General features: G+C 35.6%; 1 protein-coding gene across 4 annotated transcripts in view; it reads left to right on the top strand.

Moving 5' to 3' along the window:
* LOC149072706 (uncharacterized) overlaps nucleotides 1-22,715 on the top strand; it is a 494,426-nt gene extending 471,711 nt beyond the window's left edge. For 3 of the 4 annotated variants that reach the window (XM_089247135.1, XM_089247136.1, XM_089247134.1), the window contains exons 4-11: nucleotides 3,743-4,212; nucleotides 11,513-11,710; nucleotides 12,999-13,118; nucleotides 13,253-13,386; nucleotides 15,211-15,325; nucleotides 15,431-15,636; nucleotides 15,780-15,856; nucleotides 16,534-22,715. In XM_089247135.1, the coding sequence (XP_089103261.1) occupies nucleotides 3,743-4,212; nucleotides 11,513-11,710; nucleotides 12,999-13,118; nucleotides 13,253-13,386; nucleotides 15,211-15,325; nucleotides 15,431-15,636; nucleotides 15,780-15,856; nucleotides 16,534-17,606 (2,393 nt within the window). In that variant the 3' untranslated portion in view covers nucleotides 17,607-22,715. The remainder of the gene's footprint in view (nucleotides 1-3,742; nucleotides 4,213-11,512; nucleotides 11,711-12,998; nucleotides 13,119-13,252; nucleotides 13,387-15,210; nucleotides 15,326-15,430; nucleotides 15,637-15,779; nucleotides 15,857-16,533) is intronic. The other variant, XM_089247137.1, reaches the window with a different exon arrangement.
* Nucleotides 22,716-26,823: the final 4,108 nt, after the last annotated feature.

Raw genomic sequence — 26,823 nt, 5'->3', positions numbered from 1 at the left:
AGCTTCGGAAAGTCTAAAAAACAACAGAGGAAAAATCTATGCTTGCCTCTTAAGAAATCTGTCTGGCTCCTAAATTTCCTTCGATTTCTCGAGTTCTGATGGCCAGATACCAAATTACACTTTAGCACATAGCCTACTGTAGGCTACATGCTCAACCCATGGCCCGATTTGGCCCGCGACCCCAAATTTAATTTTGTAAAAATGAACTAAGCAGTAGCCTTCGTAACCATATCACTTGAGTAATCCGCAGAACATTTCCAGACCACTTAAGTGACCCGCGGCACATCTACAGACCACTTAAGTTGCCTGCGCCGCATTTACGGATCACTTATGCGGCCCGCGACACGTTCTCAAACCAATGAAGTGGCCCTCACTCTTCACAAGGTTCAGCACCCTTGTCTTAGCAGCTCGTGCTCTATATTTTTGAGCATTTTCTGTTGTAAAATCAAAAGTAAATTTCGCGAAGATTAGAAATTTCTTACTTCGAGCAGACTAGTGGTAGAAGAAAAATGTCAATTTTGTTTCTATCCGAAATTTTTGCCGTGATAAAAATTTCGAATAACATTTGGTTCCCTCTATTCCGCTTTCAAATATTTCCGCTCTCATCACTTCTCGGAAATGTCAATGACTTTTCAAGCAGGCTCAATTTCCTAGTTTAGACACCTGGAGAATGCAACAACTTCCGGAACCACTCTGAAGGGGCAACATCCCCTGTTAGGGGTGTTAAGACCCTCCTCCTTCCTACTAGAGCAATGCTCGCTGGTTGGATGGTTGGGTAAGGGCCTCAGAAAGGGGCTCATTCAGGGGTTGGTTCATTGAATCGGCAGAGCCTGGTTTCGAGGTGTGTTCGGAGATAGTTTGGATCCTAGGTATAGGTGCTGTATAATTTTTGTTCCAATGAACTTGGTGCGTTGCTTCTTCCGAGGTACCTATCAGGCAACTTCTGTGATTGTTTCCTTGTTGAGTTCCGTACCAAGTTGTGTTAAGTGGCTCGTGGATATTATTTAATAAGGAATAACTGTTTTTGTGAGTGATAAAATTTTTTAGTTTAATTTAGGTATCTTTTTAACCCGTTTTTGACTGACGCAACGCTTTGTTAAAAAAAAAATCTCAATTAATTTTCATGAAAATTTCTGAATGAATGTTGATCCCGCTTATAACGTTCCTACTTAGAACGACGTATTTTCGTGGTCCCAACCCCAACTAATTATCTTCAACATTTATCGTTTATGCTTTTTCCCGCTTACAACGTTTTTCATGACCGTTTTTTTTTAAGGCGTTATAAGCAGCATCCACTATAAATATTTTTGGGAATTAAAAAGTTTAATGTTTCATAGTGTTTTCAAAGTTTATTCACAAAGAAATTAGATTTTTTTTTTACTTTTCAGAAAATAATTTTCTTAAATTTTATTATGATTTTAAATTTTTTTCCCCATGACCATGGGGTAAAAATTCCATAGGACCAAAAATAGAAAAAAAAAGTTTTTTCTCAATTTTTTATCACAGGGCAGGCCTGAATAACACTTCCCAAAATACTAGTTTTTAATTATTTTTGTTAAATTAAGTTAATATATATAAATTGAAAAGTTAATTACAGTAATTGGAAAGTTACATTAACTACAAAGAAAAACAGGCTAAATTATAATGCCCAATTTTTTTAAACTTCTCAAATGTTATTGAAGTAACCAGTCATGCCTATATAAAAGTTGTGCAATTTGGTCATGAATTTGCGAGGAGCTGTCAAAAATAGGTTAATAGTGATAATTGGCCGCATTATTCGTGGAAGATCGAAATTTTTGTACAGTTTGTGATTACGATGTTGGCTGTCTCGGGAGGATGTTGTGTGGATTTTTCTTGTATGATGGATAGAACTTATGTACAGGGTGTTTATTAATGACTGAAGCTTTATCGTGAAATATTAGAGATATGGTGATCAAATATAATATTAAAAAAATACGCTGTCTCTCTAAAACCTATTTTTTTGTGTGTTTGCCTTTGAGACAGTAAGAAGACAGTGGCTAAGATTTCATCAAACAGCAAGAAAGTCACCTTTTCCCACTGAAATTTATCACTATAATGTAGCCTATATGTGTGTATCTGGACAAGTCGGAAAATTGACTTCTACTTTATCAATGAACAGAATGTTGCTCTGGTTCATTTCCATCGTAATGTTTGTGAAATATAGAATTATGTACCCCTGATGGGTTGGTCACCAATTGTTGTCATAGCTCTGTGCCATATTTACCAACTGGTTTTATCGGTAGGCTACTGTAATGATTTCATAAAAACCATGCTAAATTGGGTGTGGAAGGGTGAAAAAAACACCTGAAAAAAATTGAGTTTTCTGTGTAATTTTGTGATCATATTGGCTGCAATAATAGCATAACTCACCGAGAAAACGAAGGAAACAATTTATTTTCCCTCATAGAATATTGTGATTAGTGGACATTCAGCAAATAATTCTCGTGAATTATTTAGCTAGCATTAATTGTGAAAATTATGATTTTTTTTAGTTGTGCCATTATTACAGTTATATATTAATATATGCTAAATAATACGCCTACAATTAAATCTTGAGAGCACTCCAATATTTTTAAACATTCTGTATGTTTCTTATCTACGATCCGCATGATATAGCCTACTGTAGTAGATGCACTCTGCCAACTAGATCATTTTTCCTTGCATTAGGCATACGTCTTAGTGAACTCAACTGCTTTTTTCACCACAATGGTCACGGTATGACGCCAAGTTGTAGAATATTGTCATTAATCACGCAGCCCATCCCATGCATGATTAAGACTATCAGGACTCGTGTTAGAAAATCGAACCATTGTTGAAATAGTTTCTAGCTATCAGAATCGGAAATATATATTGCCTATCAATGGGCTATATGTTTAGAAATCCAGCATGCCCACTTCTTTCGAGCATCGTAGCATGCGATTGTTAGCTTTCGAGTTTGGTCGTTGCTGGAGAATATGTTGGTATGTATGTAGATTTAAGTTGAGCTTTTTGTTTTCCTTTGAAGAAAATTGATTTGATGCAACTAACATGAATTATGTTTGCAGCTGATGAGCTGCATTTGTTTTTACCTCTACGGAAGTGATTGTTTTTGAATACATATTTTTTCCTCCCATTGAAATTATTCGTTGATAATCCTCAGGCAAATAAAAGGTAGGGCAACAACCACCATTAAAAATTGTATGTTCTAAATCTTTATTTATTTATTTAAAAGCGAGTGCAGCTTCTGGGCCAGTAGCAAGTTTTATTCAATCAGGTATGACAAATTTATTTACCCATTTGAAAAATGATGTTTTATTTTCGTTATCGTTTTACCTGACAGCTATGGGTGGCGGCTGTGGTGGCCCGGTGGCTAGCGACTCTGCTTTTTAAACAACAATTAACGACCCCCTTGTCTGGCCTTTTATTTTATTGGATAGGAAAACGTGCGTTTCTGTTTGTTTTATTTTGCTTTTTTGGCTACAAAAACTTTTTATCTGCGGTGCACCGTGACCCCGAGTGATGGGTCGTGTGCGCTTGCTCAGATTTGCTCGCTTCTAATTTTTGAATGATCGGGTAATTTCCTAAAAATTACCTATCGATTAGGAAAAAGGCAATAGTTGAGGTGATTAAAAAGTTAGTTTCTTTAAAAGTTCCTCTACCTTTTGTTTCTTTCATTTCCTCGCCTTGTTGAAGAAGTGGCTTTCTCGAGAATTTAGTTTTGGTTTCTCTTTCCCCATTGTAGCCATGTTCCAGACTCCTTTGGTACCACCAGCGCTGCCACCCAGTCACGCTGCTGCCAATCACCACATGGGTAGCGGTGGCGGCGGCATGGGCCGCGGCGGCGCCGCCTCCGCCATGGGGCAGATGCCCCCATCGATGAGGCCGAGCCCCCCGATGGCCTCCACCATGATGGCCAACCACTCGTCTCCGTCCCCGCACGGGGCGGGTGGGGCGCAGGGCTCCAAGGACGTGGTGCCATCCTCGCCCTCCGCCCACCAGCTCCAGCAGCAGCACCAGATGCACCATCACCAGCACCTGCAGCAGCAGCAACAGCATCACCAGTCGCAGCTGTCCAGCCAGCAGCAGCAACAGCAGACGGCCCAGCAGCAACAGCAACAAACGGCCCAGCAGCAGCAGCAACAGGCCGCAGCCGCGGCCGCTGCGGCCGCTCATAGTCAACTGCAGCAAATGTATTCCCAGGCTCTGCCACCGGTAAGATAATCTTTCAATTTCAATCCTGTGTTTTATCATTTCTTTTCATTTTATGCAAGTCTTACCTTAGTATTTCATCCAGGTAAGTCACAGACATACCGTGTTCCATCTCAAGAGAGCGTTCTTCTGTAAGCTGAAAAGGCATCTTCAATGCCATAACAATTGGAAACGTCATCAATTGAATGAAAATGATCGGGGCCGCAACTAGGCCAAAGAGGATCAAACTTCACCCTTTAACCCCTCCTTTAATATTACAAGGGGCCGCCAAGATGCGTGCTTACCCCGGCTGACCAAGCATCTAGTTGCGGCCCTGACAATGATTCCTCCCTGATTTCACCCAGCTCTATGGGTGACGCAAAACTTGCTAGCTCACCATATAATCTGCCAAATCTAACATTCAAACTAAGGCAGAAGTTCTATACATAAATCGGAATATGGTAAGTTCATTTCTAAAAGGTTCAAAAGAAAATCATATCAAGTAAAAGAATAGGCCTTGTTTTAGTTTGATAACGCTGTCTCAAGATGGAACACACAGTAGTGCCTATGCATGATATTAAGACTACAAATCACCCAGAACGTAGAAATGGTACCAACATGGATGGTCTTCACTTTGAAATCACTGAATGAAGGTTTTATCCAGACTGGTTTGGTGATTATAGACCTACTTGGAAAAAAGCGACCAGACTAAAGATGAAAAATGCATGAATTATATTTATGTCAAGTGTGATATGAGTTTGATTTGAACACAGGAACAAGACCAACGAGATTATAATGAGGAAGTTAAAGTCAGAATGTATGTAATCACATTTCCAACAATTTTGTCAAGTCCAGAAATGCAATCTATAGAAGTGCTAAACTTTTGAAAAAAAAATTGCCGCATTTTAACGTGCATAAGGAACCCTCGTGTATAAGGTGCCCCCTGATTATTTGGGCTTAAAATTAGGGAAAAAAGTTTTCGATCAAAGATATTTTTAAGGCCGGGATTACAGTATAAAAGTTGGATAAAAGATCTTTCACAAAACTTGGAAAAAACAACCAATAGGCCTATTGGTTTATTTATTGGTTTCATTTTTCAAGTTTTATAAAATAACTTTTCTAAAACTTTTATAGTGTAGGCCTAATCCAGAAAAAAGATATAGGCTATACAAAAAAAAATATTTTTTATTCATTATAGAAACCATTAAATTCTTCATCTCTCTCATGTAGTACATCACAATCAGCTAGTTCATTATCATCATCAGGGTAACTCTCAACGTAAATTGCAAGAAATAGAGTAATTTGTCAATGCAAAATATACAGAAAACTGGAGGTTGTGCGAAGATGTTTATTTTTTTTAAGATGTTGATTTCAGGAAGGAAAGAACTATATATAAAATATAATTTGTTAATATTTATATAATAGGCTACTATCCATGGGGTTCCTTAGTCCGGGATTACACTATAAAAGTTCCATAAAAGTGTGTTCATTTATAAAACTTGGAAAATGCAACCAATACGCAACCGATCTCGAATGTAACCGATATGTGTTGAATGTTTCAAGTTTTATAAATGAACTTTTATAGTGTAATCCCGGCCTTACACACGTTAAAATACGGTAAGTCACAGCTTCAGTAGTCCGCCTTTAGATTGTGAAATCACAAATTTTTAGCATTAAAATTTTAACCAATAACAATTCTAGTAAAACTTTTTTTTTCAAAATGAAGATTAATCGACTCTCAGCACTCTGACTTTGGCCCCCCTTATATGTAAACGAACAGGTGGTATTTAGGAATTTTGTTAGTTTTTAAATTTACTAATTAAAGACTATTTGATTGTTAATTCAATGGCGTGTAATTTACATGTCTTTAAGAATTTACTTTTATGAAATTTATTTTTTTATACATCGTTGATTATTTTGGGAATTAATTTTCACACTAAAAAACAAGTAAATTTAAAGTAGTTTTGGAATAAATAACGAATGTGATTTTTTTTTTGGTTCGTGCCTTCTCCTGTTGCGTGAAAGCAGTTAAGGTGTTGTCCACTAGAGGGCGGTGACAACAGGAGTTCCTGTTCCGCCCACGCTTTATCCTATGATTGTGGGTGGTGTTTCTGGAACAAGTTACTCCCACCCGGAACCGTATTCTGGCACATAATTAGCTCTGAGGGGGCGTGGTTGAACCTTTTGTACTTGACTTTACGGCCTCTCTCGTGCCCGCGGTTTTTTCAAATAAACTTATTTTCGAGTTTGGATATAGTGTTCTGATTCCGGTGATTGATGCGTCGTATCGATCGTATTGGCGATCAGTTTTTTGCAATAGTGATACCTCGGCTAACATAGGTAATTCGTTCCGGAATCGCGTTCGTTAGCTGAAACGCTGTTTCCCATAAATTTCTGTGGAAAATCGTTCATTCCTTAATAAATTCATGATTTTTTTCCTTTTCGAGCTGATAAGTTTTTTTTTCGTACTTAATGGCACGTATAGAAAGCCGAAAAAATCATTAGAAAAAAAATCTATTTCGAATTGTTGTGCTTATAAAGGGCCTTAAAGAGGGCGTACAGGGCCTCAAGAATCTCATATAAAATAAATGTATTGGAGTAATATTACTTTCCAAATTACGTTCTTTGTGATTCAAACTACAGCAAGGAAAAAATTCGGGTTGCAAACTTCAAGGTCACAAAAAAAGAAATGCGAACAAAACAGTTTAACAAATTAGCGAAATCACAGCCACATAATGCCCTGCAACAAAGAGTTGTTGTCGTTAATTGGGACATCTACCTACAAATTCAAAATATAAAATGGAAAGAATATGACCTCACCTTGTGTGCCAAAATAATTTGGAATTTTTTATCTTCTAACTGGCTGCAGTAGGCCTAATCAGCATTCAAAGGACCCCTTGCACATATGCAAAGTTATGCATTTAAAGGTGAATATTCGTCCTAAGAAGGCCTACTGCCAAAAATTTAAAAATAATTTCTCAAAATACCAAGGAGCGCTATAAAAAAGACAAACTGATCAAAGACCAAAATAAACAGCATCAAAATCGAATAAATGAAAATTCTCAGGAAGGATGAAATAGCCCTATGCCTGCTGAAGATCTTTTTATTTTATATTATGCACAACCAGCTTTAGTCTGGTGTTGACATAACCTATCGAGTTCGTAGGTGTTTCCATTTATTTTTGATTTAGTCGACTCATTTTTGTGTCCGATGCATGCAGATGGAAAAGATTATCTCCTAGATCAGTAGTCCCCAAAGTGTGGGTCGAAATCCCCCCCCCCGGGGATCGCGGGAGATTCTACAAAATGAAAACGTCCAATTTTCGCAAGTGAAAATATTACAAAACTAAAAAAACGCATAGACTTCAGCTGAACAGCTACTTACCATGCACGTATCATATAATGTAATTTTATCAAATTTTACTTGTACAAATCAGATCAGGTGAGTATTTCAACAGGGAGATTCAGAAATAAGCAACCGATTTTTACATATTTTGGAAAATTAAAAACACAGAACGATGTGAATGTGTAGGGGAGACGTCTACATTTTTAGATTATGAACAAGTTATAACGCTAGTGTGTCGCTTATGAAGCTCTTCTGGTGAAGAACTGAAGTCATTGAAAATATCGGGGGGGGGGGGTGTCTAAAAATATTGTGGGTACTAAGTACACCGGGTACTCGCTATAATGGAAAATACTACTTTAATTGCAGAATAAAGCAAATTTTTGTATAATAAAGCAAAGGTGCCACAACCATTAAAATATTATGAATATTAAAAATAATATAAATAATCAACAAAAATTGTTTTCCCCTACGAGAGAAACCGAGAATATTTTTGCACTGGGCCCGGTGTTTGGTTATAAAGTTATCCACTCTGCACCATTACGATGCGCAAGATACGCATTCTGTTCTAAATTGTGGATGTGGATCCACCGTCCGCAGGATCCAAAGCTAAAAACGTGTGGGTAGTTTGAAATCTCATGAGACAGTTTTGCCAACTAAATATTGAAAAACAATTCGATCTCATTCATCACATTGAATGAAGCGCATTTATTAAAAATAATAACAATGTCCCGGAAAACGGGACATATGTCACCCTATGTAGGGGAGGAGGGGTCGCGCTTCAAAAAGTTTGGGAACCACTGTCCTAGATTTTCCAAACTGTTCAGCTTGATTGATGCCAAGCGTTTTGCAAGGGAGAACGCGTGCTTTGAAAAGAGAACATGTATTTAAAAAAGCCTATGAACTGAATTTTTTTATTTTACATGAAATTGTTAGAAAAACTTTTAGAAAAAGAACTGGAGGTACATCTGGGTAAAGATTTCGAAGCGGGCATTAGGCCGGGATTAAACTATAAAAGTTTGATAAAATCCCTTTTATAAAACTCGAAAAATCCAACCAATAAAGCTAGCTCATAGGTTACATTCAAACAAATGCAACCGATAATCTTATTGGTTGAATTTTTCTAATTTTATAAAAGAGAACTTTTTGAAAACTTTTATAGTGTAATCCCGGCCTTAGAAAATGGGGCTCGAGTGACCATGATTCTGATGTGTGAGATGATTGGCGCTAAAACTCGTCTCACGACGCGGCTGTTTCATGCTAGCGCATGCATCCATATCAAGGAATGTTCGTTACGCCAGGATTACACTAAAAGTTTCATAAAATTTCTTTTATGAAACTTTTATAATGTAATCCAGGCCTTAGCCGAATTCGTATTCATTAGCCGAGGCGGAATAATCACGAATAAATTCTTCGTTCGCCAAAAAATTCGTAAGCCGAGGCGTTCGTTAGGTGAGATATTACTGTATATCTCTCGCAGCCAGTTTGATCACCTGAATTTGGCACTATCTTAATTCGAAAAAATTTTACGCGATAAATTTGATCTTATTTCTTTAATTTGTGCTTGGGGAAAATACAAATTAAGAGTTGATTTTATCAACGTATTAATTGATATTGGATGTTATATTTATTTTTTTATATGAATCCTCCAAAATTTTTTGCAAATGTTTTGACGAAAATTCATCAAAAAAGCTATATAAATCAAATTTTTAATTGAAAATATAAAAATTATCCACTTTCATTGATTCCACTAATAGGGAAAATTTCGTGAGTAATCGTAGTTTTTGATTGTACGGTACGTAGTAGAATCGCAGAGAGAATTTTCATATTTCTGTAGAACAGCGCCCTCTAGTGAGTTCTAAATGAACTGACGTCTGGGTGGGATTTCTCAACCTTTCTGAACTAAAGGACCAGTAAAATATCTGAAGCAATTCGACGGACCACTAACGTTTAACATTAGTAGTGTGACCATGTGTCCCTTAAAATATAGAACACATAGATGTAGGGATAAAATAAATTACATATCACGAAGGAAATGTCCCGTATTTTACCTGACACTCCTGTATTTTTGGCCGCTAGGACTTCATTATAAAATTTTTCCGTTATTTCAACGGAGCTCATTTGAATTTGTAATCTTTACTGAAATCGGGAATAAAGATAATTCTCGTAACTTAATTATATTATGATAATTATGGGTATTATATTATATATTCATCTCACATATTTCTCATGTTTAATGTTTTTCCTCGAACTACATTTCAACTTGGTATAATTCCCGGTAGCGCTTCATTTTCCATAAATTATTTGTAACTTTTCAGCAATTTGAGCAACAATTTGGTGATTTTGATAATATTTTTGGTGAGAATTGCTGATGTCCCGTATTTTGCCTTATCAAAGATGCCAATTTCCTGTACTTCATGAAAAATGACCAAATAGGCACGATCAATTTGTCTTCTCCTTAAATACATTGTTTTTATTACGATTTGTAGCAGCTCTTTATTTGTGCACCCTTCTGTGATTTTGGCGATAAAATTAACAGAGATTTGTAATAAATAGCATTCTTATTTTTAAAAATTGCAATATCTCGTATTCAGGATAGCAATTTCGATTAAATTTTCTGCATGGGATATGGTTATCCTACTAAGTATTGGCTTACGCAAAAGGGGGTGTTTTGGGGCTCCCACGAGCCAAGAGTAATAGTGTTATTTTGAAGGAAAAAACGTAAACCCCCTCCCCCTCTCGAGAAAATTCTGCGTACGCCTATGACCCTAAGTATTAAGATCTAATTTGTATTCGAACCCATTTACACTGATATCAATTACAAGATTCGGATAATTTTTCAATCAGTAAGAATTTAATTATCGTCTGCCTGCGGGCCACCCGTGCCATCATCACGGACCATCACTGGTCCGCGAACCATAAGTAAAGAAACGCTGAAATAGCCAATTCACATTTATGAAAAGATAAGGTAGGCTTTCACGGCCAGAGTTCATAGGAATATTCAAACATTTCCGACTATTATACCGTAATATCGAGGCTTAATTTTCAAATTTTTCGAGATGTGTGCCGTTATCGAGGCTTAATTTTCAGACTTTTCGGGCTATCTCGTGTTCGAGGTTTGATGTTTAAATTTTTCGGGCTATTGTGCTGGGATCGAGGCCTGACGTTCAAACTTTCCGGGCTTTATGAAGGGATCGAGGCTTAATATTCAAACTTTTGGGCCTGTTATGCCTCGATCATGACATAACCGCCCGAAAAATGTTAAAATTTCAATACGTATTTATGTTTTGTATTAATAGAATCTTTTTTAGTTGTTTTTGTTTTCAGTTTTGTTTTGTAATGTGTGTGTGCTTCTTTTGTGTTTTGCTGCTTTGTTTTGTGTTGCTTCAGTGTTTTCAGTCTGCGAAGCGTTTTTTTTTTTTTTTTTTTTTTTGAGATTATTTTTCTTTACTTTTCTGTTTCTTTTCTCATCTCTTGCTTCTATTCTCTGCTTTCTCTTTCTAGCTATCATCTATGGTTAGCGTATCATGCATGTGACTAACTATTGCTCTTATCTATCGCGAAGCCCCATGATAGCCGCCCGAGCCTCTTTATTTATTTATTTATTTTTAAACCTCTCGCTCTACTCGACTGGGTTGCCAACACCGATATCTTACTCTCTATCTCTGCTCTTCTTGCCTGCCTTGTCTCTATATCTCTGCTATTCACACAGTTTTTTTCACCTATCCGCCACCGATATATCAATCTCTGCCACTTTTAACTGTCCATATAATTTACATATTTCACTTCTTCGTAGGGAAAAGAATATATTTAGGAGGGGGTGTTAATGGTTTTTTTTTTTAATTGTTAGATTTGGCAGACATTTCTGCTTTGTTAATGACTGGAAAACATTGAAAAACAAAAAAAAAGAATTTATAGCCTTTTTTTGGCTTGTTGAAAACAAATTTTTGAGAACCCCTTTTTTCGTATTTTTTTTTTAAAGGGCTTGTTTGGTGGAGGCGACTTTATCGGTGGCGGAGATCCATACGCGACACCGGTCCTTGAAGAATATCAGATCCAGAGGTTGGCTGAAGTTGCAGAGGCTCTGGTTATGTTCGCTGCGCCTTCGTTGCTTATCAACATGCAACTGCAAGCTTACGACCCGAAACTTAATCGAAGGAGGATGACCAAAGAGTTGGAGGTACGGCTGAAATACCAGAGACAGGAAAGACGAATTTAAGAAACGCGTCGAAAAAATGTTGTCCTTCAGCTTTGCTTTTTTGCTTGCTTCTCTGTAAATCCATGTTTTTCTCTTGGCCTGTTGAATTGTCATTGTTAATAGTGATTCGATCTGAAGAATTATACATAGTCCATCTGCTGTGATAAATTGAATTACAGAGATGAGACCTTTTCCATTCCGATATCGGTTGGTTTGAATAACGGATAGTTTGGTCTAGCGTCCTTGATTGTGGTTTTCTTATGGTTGCTTACTTTATGTTGAATGATTCAGCAGAGTCTGTATAGAAGTCCGAAACTGAAAAAATAATAATAAACGTTATAGCTATAATAACAAAGCAAATATGATTTTACTCCGTGTTTCAGTTTGTAAATGTCTTGAATAATAGTAGGGTAAATCTTAAGATATTTATTTTAGTAAATAATGGAGCAAATAACTTTTTTCTCCCCTAAAAATATACTTCCTTAGTTATTTTTAAACAATAGATGAACAGGAATAATACTAATGAATTATAGAATCAGATTCTTTTTAATATTTAATACGAAAAACTCCTCAATAATGCTTTTTAAACTTCTTCGTTTAAGAGGTCCACACACATGGACTTTCAGGTTTAACGGTTTTAATGATACTTTTTTTAAAAATTAAAAACCTGAGTGTTCCTTACTCCAATGGTCTTAGTAAAGAAATCGAACCAACTTATCTATAAATATTTTTTTTCACTGAAAATTTGTTTTTATGGGACATTTTGAAAAACAGTAAAAAAAAAAAAAGGTGTTTTGATACCCAGTTCACGGGTGAAGAGGTTAATTAGACATAGCTAAATTTATGGGCTTTGAAAGTTTAGTAGCAATGTTTCGTAGTGAACGGATTTGAAGAAGTTCCTTGAAATTTTAACATTTATTGTAGGAGTCAAATATCGTTATTTCTTTGGAACTTGACACACAGAAATCAATTCGTGAAAGTTTTTTTCATTTCTTTGGCCTACACTTTGAGTAAAAATGACTTGATAGAAATTGACCTATCAGTTGTCGAACAATGAGTTTTTGTGGAATATTAAACTATAACGCCTGCTATAGTCGGATTTCTTTTCTTTTTTTTAAATTTTTTTCGTTGTTGTAGCATTTGTATTTCAGATTGGATTACATCATCCTACTTATTTGAATTAAAGTAATTCTGTGTTGCAATTTATGATTGGAAAACAAGAAATCAAGTTCAAAAAATCTTAGTCGTGGATTTTTTTTAAATCTTACAGTACGTCATGAATATGCCAGAGGATGACCCAAGGCGCATGGATGAGATTCGGAAATACGCGGCCATTTACGGCCGGTTCGACTGCAAGCGGAAGCCTGAGAAGCCGCTCACGTTGCACGAGGTACGCGCGAGTTCTCTTGAGAAGCATGGAGTTTAATCGAAAATAATTTATCGGAAGTTTTGCTTAGAACTGGAATATGATAATTTATAGCTAAAATTTGCTATTTTGTTTTTTTTTCCCCCCCGTCCGTGTAGGTATCAGTTAACGAAGCCGCCGCTCAAATATGTAAGCACATTCCAGCGATGTTGACCCGCAGAGATGAGCTTTTTCCTTTAGCAAGGCAAGTTGTTCGCGAAAGCGGCTACCAGTATTCCAAGGGTCATTCTAGGTATGTAAACATCAAAATATTAAGCTTTTGATATATTTTGATTTTTCAGTTTAATAAAAACGCAATGAAAGCGATGTATTTCAAGAAAGGAAACTCCCTTACTTTCAAAAAACTTGCGAAATTTCCAAAAAATTAGTAATAACTTTTTAATTCTAAGGGATCATTAAAGTATTACGTCAGCATGGATGGGGGAGGGGGGGTTCCCGATTTGCTGACAAGGGGGGGGAGGGGGGTTTGGATAATGCTTACGTCATCAACCACCCTTTATGAAAATATGAAATATTCTTAATGGCATCTTACTCGGTGCGCCAAAAACGAGAAAAACCTTTCGATAGTTTGTCGTTACACATGAAGTAACATTCCCACCTATTGATAAGTGCCCCACAGAGCCACTTTAGTGATCTCTAAATGTTTCGCGGATCCAAGTGGTCTGGAAATGTGTCCGGGCCGCTTAAGTGCTCTGGAACTATGCCACGCATCACTCAATTGATCCGTAATTATATGCCGCGGATCACTTAAATAATCTGAAAATGTGCCGTGGGTAACTTGAGTGATGTAGAACCGCACTGCGGGCGGTTCTACATCACTCTTAAGTGCTCTAAAGCTACGTCATGTGTCATTCAAGGGATCTCTAAATGTGTCACGGATCGCTTAAGTGTTCTGGAACTGTGTCCCGGATCATTTAAGTGATCTGAAAATGTGACACGGGCCGCTTAAATGCTCTGGAATTGTACCACGGGACACTTAAGTGATCTGTAAATGTGCCGCTTAGTTCATTTTTACAAAATTAGGTTTGAGGAGGGCAGGCTGCATCAGATAATCCCCAGGGCCATATTTGGTCCGCGAGCCAAGGGTGTTTATGCGATTTATCATTATATCGCTTAGAGGGTGGGTCGCAATGAATTTATTAAAGATAAATTTTGAATTCATAGCCTTCAAATAAGATTGAAATTAACAAAAATGTATTATAATAACATATAAAGGTATTTTATTCCTAAATTTCAATTTAAAAACATACTTTTTTTGCATTAAAAAAATAAGTTTTTGATCGTCCGGGGGAGGGGGGGGGGAAACTAGCCCTCCATGCCCTTTCATGCAGTACGTCTCTGATCCCACCAATATGCGTTAGGATTCAGAGGGGCAGAGCTGATGACGAAATTTTGCTGACAAGAGGGGGGGGGGAGGGGGTCAAAAATGGCTTAAAAATTTGCTTGCGTAATACTTGAACGGTCCCTAAGTAAGAAAACAAAGATTTAGAAAATTTAAATTTTTTTCAAACGCTTTCAAATAACCATGTAAATTGCAGAAATTTATGATTAACAAATATAGAGTGTTCAAGTATTTACCTATAATTTAAATATACGTTAATTCATACTCGGACAAAAGCAAGTGTAAAATGCATAAATTTGATTAAAAAATATCACATTGATGATAAAATCAAGAGTTATGTTATTTTTTGATTGATTATATCGAGATTTAGAAGCTAACTTTTATATTTTATGATGTCGATAGATATAAGTTTTAGATATTTTGAACAGAAATTTAAGTTGATTCTCTGAGAACTTGTTTTGTTAAACTAAAATAACTTTCAGCCCCATAAAAAAATGCTCAAAAAGGTTATTAAATGTCTGCGCCTTAATTGGAATTTTAATCCCTTGTCTCTCTGTTTGTGGAAAACCAAAGCTTCATTATCCATCATTGTTGCAAACAGTTAAAAAACAAAGAGAGACCATGAACTTATATGATCCAATATGATATTTTAGAATAAACCATTAGTACCATTCGAATATAAAGAACTATATTTGTTTCAAATTATTTATGTAGATCACAAGCTTACAACAAGATGGATGATGAAACTTGCAAGCGTCTCCGTTTAGATGCTAGCCCTGGACAGGCTACTGACAAAAACCAAATGGAAGAAGAGCGGAAGAAACGACAAGTATGTAGCCTACTTTGTGCCCAATATCTTTTGTTTCGACAACTTTCCGAGTGGAATTTGTTCTGTACAGTTTTCTTATTTGTGATTTGTTCGATGAATTTGCAGGAGCGGCTCGATGCCATCTCGGAACAGCTGAAAATGCTTGGTAGTCAACAAGAAGAGATGAAGACTAGGATGCAACAAGCCCGAGAGATGCAGAATTTCACTGCTGTCAGTCATCTTACATCTCAGCTGGAGCAAATTTCTACCCAACAGATGCAGCTGATCAATGACCAGAGTGAACTAAGCAAACAGCTGAGGAGAATTGATAGGTAAGGTCATTTGATGGATATGTATAGTAGTGTTTTTTTTGTCGAAATATATGTCAAAAATGTCTAAATTCTTGCAGTTGAGCCAGCAGCAGTGTTCATAAAATACGTTCATACAGTATCTTAATCAACTTCATCTTTTTTAGGTACTATATGGGAAGCAAAGGATGTGGCAGACTTTCTTCTTGTTCAGATCCTGATAAGATGGATAATGATGACACAGGTAAGGCTTTTAATTTTGATGAACTATTATGACAGAATCGAATTTACTTCATTTATGTGTTCAAAAAATGTCATACCTCTGAGCAAATGATCAAAGTTCCATGTATTTATTATTTTTTTCTAAAATTTAATTGGGGGATCTTCAGTTTTTCATCATTTAAAGCAGAGGTTCTTTACCTCTTTCGTCAATAAAGTGAAATTCACGGGCCCACCTTTGGTAATAAAATGAAGGCCATAGAGCCATTTACAAAATAATATTCAGTATATAGCATAGGCGTACGCAGAATTTTCTCGAGGGGGTTTCAGATTTTTTTCCCTTCTGAGGGGGGGGGGGTTAATTTTTTTCCTGCAAAATAACACTATAATCTTGGCTCAAGAGGGGAGGGTTAGAACCCCCCCCCCTTGCGTACGACAATGGTATATAGCAATGTAAAAAAAAATATTATAATTTTTTTTTCATCCGAGCTCAAGCAAGCTCCGTGATATATCTTTAAAGACTCCTCATTAAGAATTCCTGATTTAAAGCATATTTTGAATACTAATTGTTGATGTTATAATTTTTTCTTGGTATTTGATAGACGGAATCCAAGAAACTCTCAGTTAAAATTTCAAAACTTTTGCCTAATTTATACAACTGTTATGATAGTGTTATTACATGACCATATTTCTTCTTTGCAGATTCACAGTTTTCAGCTTACAGCAATGCTTCTTCTCCTACTCTGAGCCATGAGGCACATGATTCTCCTTCCCAAGATTCTAACCAGTCTAATAACAACAGTGCAGCAGCAGCTGACGTGTTTGGTACTATGAAAATGGTCAAGAAAACCAGTGCACAGATAACTAAGCAGCTTGTCCAAGAAACTCTGATGGACGAAGGACTTCGAGTAGTCAAAGAGTTGGCAAATCAGATTAAGGAAGAGAGTGAGGTTGCTGCTGCAGCCACTGCTATGCAGTCTGGCTCCGGCTCAAGTCCGCCTAGAAACAACACTGGCATGAATTCTCATCCCCAACAGTCTGGTAGTGGCAACAGTGGCATGGCTCCGGCAAAGCCAGATGGCCCACGACCAAGAGGCAGACCGCCGAGGCTTGACAGAGACTATGGACCCAACATTTCCACATCGACCGCTGTGTCTGTCAACAGTAATTCGTCTCGTGCTGCCACCCCAATGGGTCACCCGCCACCAGCATCTACCCCTTCGCCCTCGTCTGCTAGCCATAACGGCAGCGGAAACACTGGCAATGGCAATACTGCCAACAATATTGGTTCCTCTGTAGCACCTGTTCTCTCACCATCTGCTCAAAATGGCCGCAGCCCTGGCCCGATGATGAATGGTCCATGCTCTTCAGCAGATCCTATGAACGGGCCTACCGGCATGAATAACGCATCTTCACTCGGCGGCAACGGCAACAACAACAATGGTAACAACAATGGCAGCCTTGGAGTCAGTGTATCATCTTCGTCTTCCGAGGGGTTCGCAATGCCAATGACCAATGGCACAGCTGCTCTCAACAACCATCATCCACACCACCACCACCACCACCAAGTGCAACACCAGCATCATTCTCACCATGGCAGCCATTCTCCAGTCATTGATATATCTTCACCCGTTGGTGCTGGAGGCGGAAACGGAATGGACATGAATATGGGCTCCAAGGGCTCCTCTAACAGCCTAAATGCTCTGCTGGCCTTTTCTCAGAAAGGCATCAAACAAGAACCAGGTTCCCCCAACAATGCTTATAAAATCGATTGATGAGCAGGTCATGTTCCCCCCTCCTTCCTGAGCAGGCCTCACTCTTTAGCTTGTTGGAAACTTTATCAATTCTACAGGTTCTAAGGGAAGGGCAAAAATGGGAGGGAGATTTCATTGCAGACATACTTGCTAAACTTGCACTCTGGATTATGACAATAAAATTCCCAGTTTTATTTTCCTCATCCTTTTATTACCCCATATATTTCACGTCTGCCAATGACATCAGAACATATAGTGTTAAAATCGAGCATTATTCACCAATATATGATTCCTGCCCATTCATATGTAATATTACATATTTTTTCCCCCAATTAAAGAGTCATATTTTATTATTTTTACTGGGCCTTTATGAAAAATTATCACTCTACAGAAGTTACTATCCACCAAAGGGGGAAATTACAATGTTCACTAAATGACTATAAAACAAAAAACTTCTAATTGTTGAGTGTTTAGGCTTGCATATATATGTATGTAAAGATATATTCATTCCACTCAGTTGTTGTGTTGCATAAATCTCCAAACGTGCAATAAAGTAAGCAGGAAAATGGCATCCCCTCCCCCCCAACCCCCAAGATTTTCTCTCTTATTGCGGGGCCACATACAGTCATGTAAGAGTGAGTCACGACTACTACTACTACTAGTACTTTCTGGCAAAAAATGGCTAAGAAATGGAAATTATACTACGTACGTCTGTGATTCAATGTTTCTGACGTCTTCTTTCTTATGGCGAAGAAAAATCCTAACACGAGTCAGAGAACCAGAGGGGTAGCCTTTGGATGCCAATGAATGCCATAGTGAAACTATCCTGCTTAAAAAAATACATAATATATACTAAAAAAAGGCCAAAGTTCAGACTAAATGAAAATTGTGGTGTACTGTGTGTTTTCAAGATAAGTTCCAAACTTTCAGATGAAAGATCATGTTTGACGAAGACTTTGTAATTTGGATTTACGGCTTTAATATATTGATCCTAGACAAGGTGACAATGAAAAATCACTGGCCATATAATATGGACTCTTTTCAAAAAGAAAACCTGCGAAACTAAAGCTGCAGGCCGAAAAGCATTGCGACTACACAAACAAACGAGTTTTTGTTTGACCTACATGAACAATGCTGCTGTACAAAGAGTGGACTGGCTAAGTTGTACACAGAACATTAAAAGAATAATGATAATGACCTATATACAGTAAATAAGAAAAATCAAATATCGACTCCATCTTATAGACTTGCAATATTTGTCATTTTGTTTCGTCAAGATTCTGCTGTGCTGCAATCGTGGTTCTTAATAACCTGGCATAGACTGCGTGTTTTTTGTGTGTGCATTTCTTTTTGTTTGTTTTCACACTAACTGCTGCAGTTGAACATTTTCTTGTGGACAGCTAAATTTAGAAGATGATGAAGGGGAAAAATGATGAAATGCCAGGTTCTCTTTCCCTGAAAAAAAAACCACAATCAGTGCATTTAGTGATAGGATGCCAAATTGTACTCCATATAAGATGACGTTTCCAACATAGTTTTCTAAGTTGAGTTGTGTCATGTGATGATATATATGTGATAGTGTCAACACCTTTTTCTTCTCCCCTCTTTTTAAACATGAAATGAAAAACAACAAACTTTACCGCACGATCTTAAGAAAAAAAAAAAACAAATATAATCTTGTTGCAAGTTTGAAAACTGCATTACTTCCAATTTCTTTCTTGAGTTATACATACATAATATATTTTTGATCACCACACACATTGTAGTACTAGTTATGTCTTACCAGATACACTTATACGTTTCTTAACAACACCATTTGCTTGCTGAACTTTGACTCTGTCGTTTAGAGCAAAACGGTTACTATGGTGATTACTGGTGTTTGGGTCTTTTTGTGGTGTGTCTTACATAAGATAATTATGATTGCAGAAGCTTCACAGTATCTTTTTCCTAATGAAGTTATAACAACATACAATAATATAACTACACACAGTGATGTTTAAGCTGAAAAATCTAAATTATCTACAAATTGTGATTGAAAGTTGTTTATAATGCTTTTTACCAGTGGTGTTTGATAGGATTGGGAATTGGCTGAATTTTCTAATTTAGTTGAAATCTTTATCATATTAAATTATTGTTCATTCTTCAAAATTCAGATTTCTACATTTGACATCAAAATTGTGAACATCATAATCAGTAAACTTTTCATCGGGAGATTATACTCACGTAATTTTTGCACCAATAGTAACCTTGGTATATAAAGAAAGCACTTAATTTCAGTAATGTAATAAAGAATCTCATAATGATCTAAACAATATTATATACACCATAAACATTCGCTTTACAGTTTTTGACAAATCATGATTATCGACAATAATTATTTAAATTTTTTCCAAATAAATGCACCATATTTCATATGCTACATAAAAGGAAATAATGGCATAGTCATATTAGCAAGCAAATGGTGATGTGATTGTATTTTATGTTTCCCAGTCATTTGAAATTCAAATAAGGAATGGTGAGAGAGATTCTGGTGTTGGTATATGAGGGAGATATTTTGAGAGAGAAAGTGCCAGATCCTCTTATTTAATAAATGCATCCAAATTTTGAGATTTTTTTCATCTCTCCAAAAAATAAAACACATGTTCTTCAAATATTCATCGAATTATAAAGGATTCATATATTCATTTTGCATTAGCTGAAGGTACACTTTGACAGATCTCAAAATTTAATTCAAAATCACGTATCTTTGAAATAAAAACATTTTTTACAATTAAATTTGAGGTGAAATTCCAGAACCAAATTAGTTATTGAAACAAATTTTTTTCATTATAATTATAACTCCCTAGAAATTAATTCTTTGATTGGTACCACAAACATTATCTCAACAGCTGATATAATATCTTAAAGTTCAGTTTTGTCAAAAATTTTATAATTTCGAATATGTTTCACTTTTCAAGATATATTTTTCCTGATTTATAGACAATCATCTATTATTTCACCACATCACACAATCACTTTGTTCTTGAGATAAACGATTGTAAATAAAATTCCATCAATCAATCCCTTCAGCTAAAGCAAACAGTCAATAGGAATCGAATCATATTTTGATTAAACACAATATGGTCACTATGGCTTCCTGAAGCGCAAAATATTAATTTAAAAAAAATTACGACAAAGAAACGTTTTTTCCGTATCCATCCATCATAGTCCTGATGATGAATTGCATGTTAAATATTTGTATGTTGTATTAAATTCTGAATATATCAACTTAATCTGCATGATATAATGCATTGGTGGAGCAGATAGTGATATAGTACTAATAATGGTTTATATACATATTGTGTATCTCTCTCTGTATTGTAAAGAAAAAAAACAATTCCTATGAATTTTTTTTTTAAATTATGATAATTTACCTCCTCTTTATTTCATTATGTAAATTAGTAGGGATTTTTCAAATTTTGAGAATATAGTTTGTGTAGATAAAACAAAAAAGAAACGAGAAATGCTTACACAACAACAGTTTATAGAATATTTCTAAATAGTTATATATTTTATTTATATACAAGCTGTATGTCTATGTTTTTCTGCTTTCATATATAACATATGCATATTGATAATGCAGTTATATATTTAAAGGCACCTTTATTTTCTTTGTGTGTGTTTGTGTATGATAGTTTTTTGATTATATTTTTTTGTCCTTTTTCCCTGATTCAACAAACTTATGATTTTCCATGATAATGTCTCTCAAAGCTGGCATTCCTCGAATAATTCAGTGTGCAATACTTCAATTCAGGCATTTTTGAAAGCCCCATTTATCGATAAAATATGTAAATGAATGAAAGATGAAGGGTAAATTATGCCTGAATTATATGTTCTGTTGATTGTTAATACTAAAATTAAATGAAAACGAGACCTCAACAACTGTTACTTCTTTGGGTTTTTTGGTGTTTCTCCCAATTAATTCGAGATTGTTCTTTGAAGAAAGAAGTCATTTTGTTTGGAGAATAATAATAAAAATTGATTATTATTATATTATTATAATGAAGAAGAAAAAAACTTGTATCTTTAATGTATGTTATTGTTTTTCAATTACAGTTATTAAGTGTTTTTTGGATAATTGGAAAATTTAACCCCCCAAACCTCATCAAATTTTGGTCAAGAATTTGTGGAATTTTTCCCTCTCCGCTTTTATAGATAATTTTTTTGAAAAACATTGCAATAACTTTTCTTAGAAGTCTTGTTGTTGAGTTGATGTTTATTTTTGAATGAAAAATACATTTTCAATTGGTCTCATGAGATAATGGTGATGTTTTGTCGAATTTTGATTGCTTATTATTATAATAAAACTATGAAGCTGGTTTTTGAGAGATGTTTCCAAGAACTTGAGAGGGTTTGGGAACATTTTAAAGATAATGAAATTTTCTAAATTTTTGTTATGAAATAATTACTTTCGGCACTAAAATATTTTTTTTTATGTGAAAACAATGTCATCACAATGTATCCTGAATAAAGCTTCATTTGTTTCTATGTATATTATACATAGTTATAAATATATATATATATTATAAATATATAATTTATTTTGTATGGAAAGCAAGAAAGGAGTGTTACAAAAAAAATATACCATGTAATTGACCAATTGGGTCAGTATTATAATTATTATTAATTTTTTAGTTTCGGCTTCTTATGCTCAAATTTTTAAATAACTTTTGTGTTTTTTATTTAAGTGAAATTTTTGTAGATAAAACCGAAAATTTTATTCGGAATTTTTCTTCTGATATTAGTCGGAAGATTTTATGAATATGAGCGAGATGTTTCCTATATATCAAAGATGAGAGTTTTGTTTTTTGGCTCAGAAAAGTGAAAAACTATGTAATATGAAATGTGTAAAAATGAAAAATTATTGTATCATCTCCTTTCTTGTATTTTCAAGCATCTTTTTCTCTTCCCCACCCCCAAGATTATTTTTCCCCTTTTTTCTGGAAATATGAAAAAAAAATGTAACTATATCTTCATATATTTGTGTTATCTAGTCTCCCTGTTTTATTTTGTTGTTTATTGGAAAAAAAAATGAAAAAAACTTCCTATACCCAGAGCTGTCGTATAGTAAATTTAATAAAAATGCTGAAATTTTAACCCTCTCGTTGTTTCATTCAGTGTTACATTTTTACAAAATATTCTATTTATATAAGTCTACAAGTGACTGTTCAACTTCTTTTCCATGTCTAAAAATAAAATTCCACTTATGGCGACATTTCTGGCAGGGTTGCAATAAATCCGTCGTTAAAGGGGGCTCAACGTATGTTTCATCGTTCACGATGGGTTCTGGCGTTCTTTGGCGACATTTTTCTATCGCTAGAAAAGTAATCGCTTTGATGAACGGGTGGCTATGTTGGAAGATGGGAAATAAACTCAAAGAATGTTGCTATTCTAGTTTCGCCAAAAATGGAAAACCTATCTCCCAGAGACTCTAGGGTTACATTGGTGAATAAATTGGAGCTGACACTTGTGTTAAACTCTACGTTCGCCGCTTTTATCGAAAACAAAAGTTTTTTGGCGATCTTATTGATGTTACAGATTCCTCATAACCACTTCACGTACAAGCGTTTGGCAAGAAATTTCGATATATCTATTTAAGGAATTGGCGATAAATATGGTAACCTTGTTCTAACTTAACCGTGCACTAGAAGAACGGGGGGGGGGGGGATGTAACAGGAAAAAGTGTAATAGATAGTTTTTAGACCTCTTTTACCCTCACCCTATGTGTTCTCTTTCGTTCTTACATGTATGTAATGAGAAGATATATATCTGGAAAAATAAATCTTTCGTAGATAACGGGGTTGCTATAAAGCTTCGCGATTGTGAAAAGAGAGGAAATAAAACAAACTTATTTTAATTTATTCCACTGGAATTTGGACGTAATATTACGCCCGTGGTCGTAAAGAGGTTGAATTGAAGGTTTTGATCGGCAAAAGAGAACGATTTAACGTTTCCCACATTGACATTCGTCACTAAAATGGGCGAAAGGTTTTAACCCCTTCACGCATAAGCTTTTGGCAACAAATTTGGATCTCTATTTCACGAATCGGTGATACATCTGATAACCTTCTCGTAACCGCAAGTTAGAAAAAGGAAGAGAAGGAAACAAAAAAGAAAATACTATAATAAGTAGATAACTGAGTATACACACAGTAGATTTCTCTTTTCACCCTTAACCTATGTATTCTCTTTTGCTGTTACACATGTATATAGTAGAAAGATACATTATATGTGGAGGGAAAACGGGGAGAAAAAAACAACTTCAATATACTTTCGCGATGGTGAGGAGAGAGGTAAGAAAACACGGAAATCTGGATTGAATTTATTCCACTGCCGTTTGGACGAAAGATATCGTCCCTGATCGTAAAGGGGTTAAATAAGATTTCTTCTTCTCAAGTGGCTTAATTAGGCCTAATATTTTATTTCACCTTCATAATTATAGACTGAACAATAAAAAAAAAGATTTATTGCAAAAAATCGTTGAAAATTCCTTTTCAAAAATCACTCGCATTCTTCATCACGAAATGATTTTTCTCAAAAGTAGATCATGATAGCAAAGAAAAACATAATTAAAAATATACAATGTGTGTGTGTGTATTTTTCAATTATAAATAAATTTTAGAAATTTTCATGGAATGCTTGCATCATTGGCTAGCTTTTGGCAAAAAACCAGCATAGAGAAAAGAAATGTTAGGTTTATAACGGGAATACAAATTTGAAAAATTTTACATTAACAAAAATTAAGTTTAATTTTTTATCAAAAAATTAAAAAAGTGAAAACATAAAAAAAGTACTGTAAACACATACTACAGTACTTTGACCCGGGGGTCCTTTGTTCTAAAACGATAAAATTATGAAACGCACTCTAACTACTGTAGAAAAGCATTTTCGGAACTAGTTTCTGTAGTAGGCTACCTAGCAGAAACTACAAAAACTACTTTCGAAAATAGTATTCTACAGTAAATAGAGTTCGTTTTATTATTTTATCGTTTTGGGACATAGAAGGACCCCATGAACAAAGTAGCCCGGGTTTACGATAAATGATAAATGTAATGAAAATTATGATTAAAATGTAGCAAAATGTATAGTGGTATCATAGATTTTCAGTGAACCAAAAATTGTTGGGTTTCTGTTTACACACGCGCGTCGTAACATGATTTTGGCATTTTTTTAAAATCATAATTTTAAAATCTTAGGGAATTTACATTGATTCGTCCTCCGTTCATTTTTGTTTCAAAACAGACTATCTCTAAGAAATTTAATATGAGTATCATCGTATAATATTCAAATATCAGTAAGTTGAATTGTGCATTTGAAGTACAGTTGGTCCTCGGTATTTGCGGTACGTTCCCAGTTCTTCTTCTTCTTTTTTTTTTGCAAAACACGATTGCGGTAATAATTCCCGTACGGAAACAAAATATAAGCTGTACGTGTAAAACACTTAAATTTATCTTAAAGGTTTTTCTTGCGCTTATGAAAATATTTATGCAAGACTGTTGTTTGAATGTTTCTAAAAGTGAAAAATTCACAATTAAAATTCGAAATATTGACAAAGGTTAGCTTCATTGCTGCGGTTTCCGTTATTAAAGCATCAAATGAGTCTACAGTCAAATATATCAGCAAATATGAAATTCGACCAGCTGTTGCTACACCTGCACTATAGCCGTCATTATTTAATTTGGAAATCCGTAAGGTATTGATGAAAATAATGTCACATTTTTTCCCAGTATTTTGTATGAACCATGCGAAAGCTTGGACTATGAAAACACTTTTTCTGGATTGTTAATAGAGAAAAGGTTCACTGATGTAGCGATAAAAGAAGTTAGAGAATTAATTGATAAAGAAGAAAATTCAGAAATCAACAGAGGAGGGATTAATCGAGCTGACGGCTTCTGAAACCGAAGCAGTCAACTCGGATCATGTATGAACATGATCAAGATTTAGAATTAGAGGACAAGTTCATTATGAACAACATAGCAAAGGTTTCGTATGTTTAAATCGGCAATGGAGTGTTTTCATGAAATAGACCCATTTGCGGTACGTTTTTCATATGTAGAAAAATTGATAAACAGACCTACAGACATTATGTTGTTCTTTGAGAAAGCACGCCTAGAATCACTCGTCCACCCCCTCCCCCCTTTCTATTTTCCACACAAAGCAGACACTGTAAAAATGAGATGCCTAAAGAACAAAATTTTAGGGTTTGGGTTATTTGCGGATTTTCTGTATTGGCGGTCAGCCCCTGGAACGTAACCCACGCCAATACGCAGGAACGACTAACTGTATTCGGAATTGATTCTAAGCATTCAGCCATTTTCTAACCATTTTCTTTTTTTTATTTTGAATAGAAGAAAATGTGCGATGCATTAAAATTTAATTTTATCCCACGAAGATTGATATATACGATGTTTACATTAATCTTATAAATGTATTTTAATGTTCATTTTACACTGCGGCGTTGCTGGTTTCTTCATGCACTATGCAAGTGGATCATTCCGTGTTTGGTGTCAAGAGACACTTATGATTCGGGGATTATACAGGCTGTAACTAAACTGATGGTCAGAACTGTAAGGGTGATAGAACTCGCCAAAACAAACAACTTTCACCATACAATGTGGGGTCGGAAAGTAAGCGGAGAGCCACGAGAGGGCGCTCTCTCTGGAGTGAATGAAACGTCGCCTTTTGTAGCACCCGTCATTCAGCTGTTATCTATCACCTATATGGCGCCGGTATTGCAGCTTGTGATCGCTCATTTGAACATTTGTTTTAAAGTTTTCGGTAATAAAGATTCTTTATTTATTATTCGTCTTTGCGGTGTTCTCCACTTCCATTCGCCCTCTCACGACTCGCCGCTTGCTTTCCGATCCAACATTGTAAGGTGAAATTTGTTTGTTTTGGTGAGTTCTATCACCCCTTACAGTTTTGAGCATCAGTTTGGTTACACACTATAATATAATGCACATAAATCTTATCCACATACTGTTGACCCTCTGTGCAGCATTGACGAGATATCTCGCCACCTTGAAAGCCTCTTATTTATCATTAACAAGCCCAAATATTTTGTAAAGTCGATTTCTAAATGCAACATTTTTGCCTATACCCCTTAGTTTTCACCCACTAAAAACGGACAAGAAAGCCTACATTTAAAAGAAGGTACGGTATTTTGAAGGGGGTTTGATGATTTCTACCATGCCGCGGA

This window comes from Pholcus phalangioides, unplaced genomic scaffold (genome assembly GCF_987345545.1).
Source record: "Pholcus phalangioides strain wild (caught in Gottingen) unplaced genomic scaffold, Ppha-v1.0 ptg000017l_1, whole genome shotgun sequence".
Classification (NCBI taxonomy): Eukaryota; Metazoa; Arthropoda; class Arachnida; order Araneae; family Pholcidae; genus Pholcus; species Pholcus phalangioides.
This window is presented reverse-complemented; position numbering and strand designations above follow the sequence as displayed.